Source organism: Capra hircus, chromosome 3, assembly GCF_001704415.2.
Source record: "Capra hircus breed San Clemente chromosome 3, ASM170441v1, whole genome shotgun sequence".
NCBI lineage: Eukaryota > Metazoa > Chordata > Mammalia > Artiodactyla > Bovidae > Capra > Capra hircus.
This window is the reverse complement of record NC_030810.1, coordinates 4969365-4978282: the sequence shown is the minus strand read 5'-3', so window position 1 is coordinate 4978282 and position 8918 is coordinate 4969365. Positions and strand designations below refer to the sequence as shown.

The window sequence follows — 8918 nt, the reverse complement described above, 5'->3', positions numbered from 1 at the left end:
TTGATAAAAGGCTATTGGGACGTTCTCCTTCAGAAGAAAGACTAAAGGCAATTTCACGTGGTGAGAGTGCGTCTGTGCTGAGTTACTTTAGTAGTGGCTGACTCTGCAGGGGCAGACGAATATCGCCCCTGCTCTCCAGGGTGAGGAAGACTTCTCACCAGGCAGGGCTCCAGCCCTGAATCTATAATTCTGGGACATAAGATCAGCCAGGATGTTCAGAGAATCCCGTGCAGAGCACGGCAGTTCTGACTCCAGCTGTTTATCTTCTTCATCAGCACTGGGTCAGCTTCTGTTGGGGTAGCCCTCGCCTGACCCCAGCACGCTGCTCTGTTCGCTGTAGAGATACTGAATATTGGGCTGCAGGCAGAGGACCCAGCCTTGCGAGGCTGCGGGTTCTTCCCTCGGGGATGCGTCTGAGCCCAGGTGTTTAGGAGTTGGGTGAGCCTGGCCAGTCCTCTTATTACCAGTGACCCTGATGACTGCCACGGGTTAAGGCTTACAGACCTCCTTCTCTAGAGTGCTTCCATCCCAAGGGCATCAGGAACTCAGAGCTAGAAGGATGTTTATGAGGCTCACCCCCAGGTCTTTCATAGATGAGGAAACACACGTGGCTCCCTGGGGACCCCCAGGACGGGCCCTGCACCACCGGTGTTCAGCTTCCCTCCCCGTCCCCCGAGTCGTGGTGTGGTCTGGTGGTGTCTGGAGCAACTCTGTGACTTTGGGAAGGTTGACAACCTCTCTGAGCTCCGCGTGGAGAGCGGGGAGTCTGGTTTGGGTTTTTTGTGGCCGCGCTCTTCTGAGTGGCCCCTTCCTGTTCCCTGTGCAGTGGGGAGCCGTGGGGGGCCAAGTCAGCCTTTCCGGCTGCAGCAGGAAGCCCTCAACCCCCTCCCATGGGGATCAGGAGGCGGGTGTCTTCACCATGCACTCGCTCAGTGCAGCTCGTAAACACACCGCGCGGCCCAGGAGCGCCTGCGGGGACGCCTGCCTCTTGTGCTGCTCTCGAGGGGAGCCCTGAGGCTCAGGGATGCCAGCGTCTGCCATCAGCCCTGCTGAGAGTGGGGGCCATGGGGGTGTGTGCATGCACGCGTGCACGTGCGCGTGTGCTCATGGGTGTGCGGGTGTGCATGGGTTTATAGGGGTGGGGTGTGCACATATGTGAGTGTCCGTGCACGTGTTTTGTGTCTATCCGTGTGTTTGTGTGTGTGTGCATGTGTGTGTGGCTCGTGTGTTTCTGTGTGCCGTGTTATGTGCTGTGTGTGTGTGGGTGTGCATGGTTGGACTGGCTCAAGGTCACCCAGCTCGCTTGTGAGTCGGGACTCAGCCTGGCCCAAATCACGGGGCTTTTCAAGAAGCCACGGCCCTCCTCCCAGATGCCGGCTGATCTCCTTCCAGATGGGCCGGGAGATACCTTCGAACAGGCTGGAGTGGTGGTCTCTCTACCCAGGGGCTCTAGAGATGAGCCCGTGGTGTCCCCGAGAGGGCGACAGAGGCCTCCCGGACCCCAGACGGGCCCACAAGGGAAACGGTCAAGGGGAAGGGCTGGGGGTGGGGTCTTGGCTTCTGCAGGCACATCGCGGCCCTGGGGAAGCAGGGGCATCCCAGGGCAACCGCCCATCACGCCACCACACTGCACTGTTTTCTCAGGAAGCTGGGGGCCTGCCATGGAAGAGCAGGTGGTGCTCACGGGGACCTCACCAGGTGCCCGGCTCTGCTGGGCACCTTGGTCAGAGCTGGGATCGCTCGTCACTGCAGTTCCACGAGGCAGAGACCAAACTCCTGCCCGAAGAAGACATGGAGGGTACAGGGCCAGGAAGGGCGGGGGGTCAGTCAAACCCTTTGCTCTAAACCTCTAGAATTGATGGTGGAGACAGAATTTCTAAGATGCTTAATCTCTAGGCCAAAAGAGAGACCCTGTCCATTTGCCATGGGGAGGACCTGGGCGAGCTGCCCTGTGTGAAGAGAGAGACTTCTGAGGAAAGTCCAGTGGGTGTGGGTTGGGGGAGTTGGAGGGTGGGTGTGGGTGTGAGGGCAGAGTAGGGGGGCAGAGGCCAGAACTCCTGGAGGCAGACTCCTGGGCTCTGGGTTATCGCCCCAAAGCCCAATATGCAAAGTGCACTGTGAAATGTCTGCGAGGCAATAAACCCATAGGGAGTGCATTCCATGTGCCAGGGGCCCTAAATATGCCGTCTTAGGTAGTTATATGGGCAGTAAGTGCAGCCGTTTTGAAGAGCTAAGGAATCAGACAGACCTGCCATATACTCATGGAATCTCAGATTCTCCATCCAGAAATGGTTACTAAGGCTGGATCCCTTAGGCTAAGTCTTAGGGTGGGTGCCCTGGTCCCCAAACCTCTTGTTCGGATCTGGCTCCATGCAGCCAGTACGTAAGTCTTCTATTGATGGCCCCTCCCCCTCTAAACTGCAAAGCAGTTCACTTGAGCCTCTTGGCACATAGAAGGTGCTCAATAATAGACTTGGAGAATGAACCCCCAATCCCTGCATGCTGCAACCGTGTCTTCTAATGACTGGGGATGGATAAGGGGACCACACACCAGTGGATGAGTGATTCTAACCGTGTGTGGTGCCAAGTCGCTCAGTCGTGTCCAACTCTTTGCGACCCCGTGGACTGTAGCCCGCCAGGCTCCCCCGTCCATGGGATTCTCCAGGCAAGAATACTGGAGTGGCTTGCCATTTCTTTCTCCAGGGTATCTTCTCCACGCAGGGATCAAATCTTTGTCTGCCTCATGCGTTGGCAGGTGGGTTCTTTCCACTAGTGCCACCTGGGAAGCCTAGTGGTGCAGGGAGACGTATTGTGGGTCAAGATCCCTTTGATTTTCCAAACCTTACTGTTGAAGTAGCTGCTCTCTTGGTTTCAAATCCACTGGTCTTTTGTGGTTTCTCTGTGCTTGTTAGTATCATTTGCTGCTGCTGCTGCTAAGTTGCTTCAGTCGTGTCCGACTCTGTGTGACCCCATAGATGGCAGCCCACCAGGCTCCCCCATCCCTGGGATTCTCCAGGCAAGAACACTGGAGTGGGTTAGTATCATCTACGCTTCTCTTAAAATCTTCAGACCTGCAAGGGCACCAGAAGCCACTTCTCTAAGTAGGCTGGGCCGCTTAAAGTCATTAGTGGCTGAAGCTACTGTCACTCTTTGAAATAACTATGTGACACCACCCACAATTACTGTCTTCATATCACACATGGATGGAGCATTAGGAAGAACCTCGAAAATGGTTTCTGGAGCACTGTGCACTTGAACTTTGCAGACGTGCTCAGCTATATCCTACTCTTTGAGGCCCCATGGACTGTAGCCCACCGGGCTCCTCTGTCCATGGGCTTCCCCAGGCAAGAATACTGGAGTGCGTTGCCATTTCCTCTGCTAGGGGATCTTCCCAACCCAGGGATCGAACTCGTGTCTCCTGTTTGGCAGGTGAGTTCTTTAGCATCTTTGCCACCTGGGAAGCCTCAGCATTAGGGTGTCCTAAACCTTCTAGTTCTGGACGGAGGTGTGTGTTTAAGGACCGACGGCCTCAGGAACATGCTCAAAAGAATGCTGAGTTAGCCCGCAGTGGTTCCAGGTCCCAAAACAGGGCAGGCTGAGGGCAGAGCCACCGAGAGCTTTAGTTCCACTTTAGTCAGATTTCATTGCACAGACGCTCCCTTAATGAGGGTTAATGACATTCATGACTGTCTCCTTCACTTAAGAACGTGCTCGGGAGGGGTGAACTGTCACATCACAGCCCAGGAACAGCTCAGGCCCCAGCTCAGAAGTGTCCGTTTGTCCTTCCTTCCCGCAGTCCCTTCCTCCTTGCCCTCTCTGCACGCTTTTATGTTCCTTTCCTCCCATCAGTCAAGGCTGTCATTTCTCTGCATCAGGTAAGAACAGGGGTTGTAGCACACAGCTGCATCATTTTCCCAGGAAGACCTCGGATTTTAAACATGGACTGTGGGGCTTCTCTGGCGGCCCAACGGTTAAAAATCTGCACGTCCATTGCATGGAGCACAGGTTGACCTCTGGTTGGGAACTAAGATCCTGCATGCTGAGTGGTGTAGCCAAAAAGTAAGTAAAAATAAACATGGATCCCTTACGGTTTGATGAGCTGGCCAGTGGACGATGATGTAGTGATTCTCATGGCTTTATAACCTAGATTCTATTATTTGCAATGAACACCAAACCCTAAAGCCTTGAAGTTCTCGTCTGGGGTCAAAACCAAGGGTTTGCTTCCATGACACATGAAAAGAGGGGGATCACCCTGGAGAGATGAAGGTTTCCCTGCTCTCTGGGCTCAGAGTGGGGAGTCTGTCCAGCCCTCAGGCCTCTTGGAGCGTTGGCCAGACATGGTCTGGGGTGGTTAAGGGGTCAGCAGGCTGACAGGCTGAAGTCGGGGTTCCTTTGGCGAATCTATGGCGGTGCACTTGGTTTGTTTGAGAGAACAGATTCAGTGACTTCCCAGTTTGTACAGAGCAGATTCGGTGCATGCGGGCCCAGAGCTGTCTCTCTCTCTCCTCATCTGTGCCCATGTCCTGTAGAGAAGCAGGCTGAGGGGTCTGTGCTCATGGCCAGGAGATGTCTGGGAACCACTGCCCATTTTGGGCATTAAAGATCTAACTCACTGAAAATCTCGGGAAAGCCTGGAGACGGAGCTTGGTCTATAGGGAAGGAGATTGTAGAACTTTCTGTGCCACAGCCCCAAACTGTGCAACAGTTAATTTGAATTAAATTTAATTAAGTTTATCCCACCTCAGCCTGTCTCCTTTCTCCGTGTTCTCACAGATTAGAAGTGGGTCACTTACTGTCTTCTACCAAGTAGCCATTCATGTTCTTACAAAACTGAAATTTATCTTTGACCCTCATCTCTCTATTCTTTCTTTTTTTTTCTCAGCATTTGTTTTACTTCTTTGTTTAGCATTTCTCTTCTACAATTCTTATCCCATTTTATTTTTGGCTACGCCTCACGGGCTCTTAGGTCCCCGACCGGGGATTGAACCCGGGGCCGCTGGATGGTTGGGGAAGTCCCTGCTCCACTTTCAAGCTGTTCTCTTCATCTTGCAGCTGGCCTGCCAGTGCCCCAGTGCTTCCCAAGATCAGCCACCCGGGAACTGAGGCAACGACTTCAGCCTCAGGGTTCCAAATATCAGCTCTGTGACCCTGGGTCTCAGCCTCCCCATCTTTGAACTCAGAAGATTGAAATCATTAACTTAAAAATCCATTTCTAGCTTTAGCAACCAAATTACTGAGTCAGTTCAAGAAAAAAGTTTTTATTGCATTAAAGTATATGAATAGAGCAAAGAATTAATTTATTAAAATATGTGCAAGATAATATACCGTGTACATGAGTTAATAAAAACCTAGTAGTATCAGTGACAGACTGAACTTACTAGTTGTCAAATTAGAATATTTTCTAACTATCAACATTTAAATCTGGCAACTAGTACTGTTGAGATGAAGTGTCCAACTTGGAAAGATTGTGGAGTATGTGAAGAGTGAGTCTGGGTTATATACAAACTTTACATAGGCTAAGAAACAGTTACAAGCTGCAGAAATAGTTGTTATGGACAGCTAACTTGGTGGTCAACCTGTGAAGACCTGGGTGGGAGCAGGGCTGATGGGCGTGGGGCATCAACGCAGGTCTTCAGATGCACAGTGGTGAGTCTCCTCTGCCAAGTCAGAGACACCTGCATCCTTGGCTCCTCAGAAAGGCATTACTTTTTCTTTTTCTCCTTTTCCCCTTTCTTCTCCTTTTTTCCTTTGTCCTTTTCATTTTCTATGTTGCCTCCTGTTAATGCCAAGGCTCGCTTTTTACCCATAGGGGTCTTGGCATACCAGTCCTGAAACCAAATAGATGTTTAGGAAAATATGAAAATGACATGAATTCACTGGTGTGTCCTTAAAAATAAAGAAAAGCTTGCTGAAAGGAAGGGGGCAAGCAGCCATTCAACACTGGGCTTTTAAGGTATATTCTTTCTTAGTGGGTTTTGCATATTTCTACACTATTTGAAACTTTCACCTTAAAGAGTTAATAGAAAGACTACTTGCCAGGTCAAACCAAGAGCCCTTCTCACTAAGTCACCTGACTTCCTGGGGGTCTTGCTCTAACCCCAAGTTACCAAGGTTTTCTTGGTAATGTAAGTAGCTCCCTGTGGTTCAGACAAGACCATCAGCTGGACTGATGACCAACTGTGAACCTTGGGAGGGCTTCAAACACTCTGAGGGACTGCTGAGAACAGGACAGAAACACTGGAGCCAAAAGGCCCAAAAAGCACTCACTAGTCACAGCTGGCCCTGTCATGACGTTTTTCTCAACCTTCACTTTTATTTGAAGTCTGAGAAACACTTTGGCTTGCAAACGCTGTAGTCATATTTCATTAAACGACTGTTGTTTGTGCTTATGCTTAATTGCTCGGCTGTGTCCGACTGTTTGTGACCTCATGGACTGCAGCATGCCAGGACAGCACGTCCATCACCAACTCCTAGAGCTTGCTCAAACTAATGTCCAGTGTGTTGGTGATGCCATCCAACCATCTCACCCTCTGTCATCCCCATCTCCTTCTGCCTTCAGTCTTTCCCAGCATAAGGGTCTTTTCCAGTGAGTCAGTTCTTTGCATCAGGTGGCCAAAGTGTTGGAGCTTCAGCTTCAGCATCAGTCCTTCCAATGAATATTCAGGCTGACTTCCTTTAGGATGGACTGGTTGGATCTCCTTGCTGTCCAAGGGACTCTCAAGAGTCTTCTCCAACACCACAGTTCAAAAGCATCAATTCTTCGGTGCTCAGCTTTCTTTATGGTACACAACTCTCACATCCATACATGACTACTGGAAAAACCAGAGCCTTGACTACATGGACCTTTGTCGGCAAGGTAACGTCTCTGCTTTTTAATATGCTGTCTAGGCTTTTCTATAGCTTTTCTTCCAAGGAGAAAGCCATTTCCTCCTCCAGGGGATGCTTCCGACCCAGGGATTGAAGCTGTATTTCTTGCATTGCAGGTGGCTTCTTTACCCAGTGAGCCATCGGGAAGCCCTTAAATGACTATAATAAACATTATTTATCAATTCTCCTATTGACGGACTTAGAAGTGATTTTCAATTCTTTGTCATTTTGAATGCTGTTGAAATTCACAAGTTTAGTGTATATGAGAAAGTTTATATTAGAAAGCTTCTCTGGGGCATACACCCAGAAAAAGAATTCCTGGGGTTGTAGGTAGGTCATGAGCCTCTTCAATTTTATCTGACGTTTCCAAGCCGTGCTCTGAAGGGGTGTGAGTAGGACACTACCTCAGTCTTTGTGTGTGTTTTCTCTCATCTCCTGGGTGCTGGTTTGCATGTAAGTATGTGTGCTAGGTGCTCAGTCGTGACTCTTCGTGACCTCCAGGACCGTAGCCCATCAGGCTTCTCTGTCCACGGGACCCTCCAGACAAGAACACTGGAGTGGGCCGCCATCTCCTCCTCTGGCAGATCTTCCCGACCCGGGGACTGAACCTGTGTCTCCTGCACCTCCTGCCTTGCCAGGAGGATTCTTTTCCACTCTGATTCCTGGGAATCCCCTGGAGGCTAGTTTTGCTGGATATAGATTTTAGGCAGCCGGTTATTTTTCCTCAGCACTTTGAAGACAGGCTTTCAGTTTCTTCTGGTGCTAACTGTTGCCAAGGCGACGTCTGATTTCCCCACTGCTTCTCTGCAGGTAATCCGGTATCATAAGACTGGCCTGTCATCTTGTTCTCAGCTTGACAATAATGTACGTAGATGGAGATCTGTTTTACTTATTCGGCTGGGCCTGTGGAATTTATTTTTAATCTAAGAATTCATGTCTTTAACTTAAGAAAGTTCTTAGCAAGTATTTCTTCAAATAATAGTTCCTCTGGTATTTCCTCTCTTTTTCCAAAACTATTACCTGGGTGCCAATGTTTTCAAAGGCTGTCACTTGCCGTTTATCTGTTTATTTTTCTGTGCTGCTTTCTGAGGGAGCTCCCTAGGACCATCCTCCATTCCACTAATCTGTTCTTTGACCATCTCTAGTCTAGAGTTCACATCTCTTTTGTTTTTTGATGTTTTATGTTAGTGACTATATTTTTCATTTCTAAGCTTTCTGCGTGTTTTTTTTTAAATAATTATCTGGTTTTACTCCATTTCTGCCCATCTTTGTTTCAAAATGTTGTATGTTTCTCTAATGGAAGTTATGGTTTCATTATATTAATCTAATATAATTATATTAATATAATCTAACATAATGGATTAAAATCTAATGTAATTAGATTTTTGTTTAAACTACTGTCTTTTAATCATTTTTGTTTGAAGATCGTACTCAGCACTAGATTTTCTGAAATGTTTTGGAATTTTGATTTTCAGATTTGTCTTGGCCTCTCTCTCTCTCATTATGCCTCCGTTCCTGAGCAGTACTGAAGTTGCTTCCATGTGTTCTCCAAACCCACATTCAGAACCGAGTCTCATGGGATGTTTAGAAGCCTTACAGGATGCTCCTTGGTGATCCTGGGATGCCAGAGATCTCGTCACAGAGGCAGCAGGTTTGTCACTGTGCCTGCCGCGACTCCTAACCCTTTTGCTCTCTATTCCTATTTCTCTCTTTGCCACGCATCCGGCTGTCCCTGTGTTTGAGATTTGTCTTTGTTTCTGGCACTTGGGGATTTTGTCATTCTTCTTTTAGCTTTGGCTTACCTTTCAGTGAAAGGTGAGGTGGCCAAGCGTTTAAGGTGACAGCCTCCTAATTTACTGAGACACAGGATGGACTGCGTTCTACAGCACTGGCTTCGGAGTAAGGTGTGAACTTCAGCTCTGCTCCCTTTAAGCTGCGTCACCTGGAACACGTCCTTTTGCCTCTTGCGGTTTTCTTTTCTGGCTCTGTTTCATTTTGGCCGCTGTAGCACATTGCTACACACGTAGTGGCTTAAAACAAAGCACTTGGTA

The 8918-nt window shown here is 49.1% G+C and overlaps 1 protein-coding gene across 1 annotated transcript in view; it reads right to left on the bottom strand.

Annotated features, from left to right (window-relative positions):
• IQCA1 (IQ motif containing with AAA domain 1) overlaps positions 5247 to 8918 on the bottom strand; it is a 184963-nt gene continuing 181291 nt past the window's right edge. Inside the window, exon 19 of the mRNA XM_013963032.2 lies at positions 5247 to 5828. Coding sequence (XP_013818486.2) covers positions 5703 to 5828 — 126 coding nt within the window. The 3' untranslated portion in view covers positions 5247 to 5702. The remainder of the gene's footprint in view (positions 5829 to 8918) is intronic.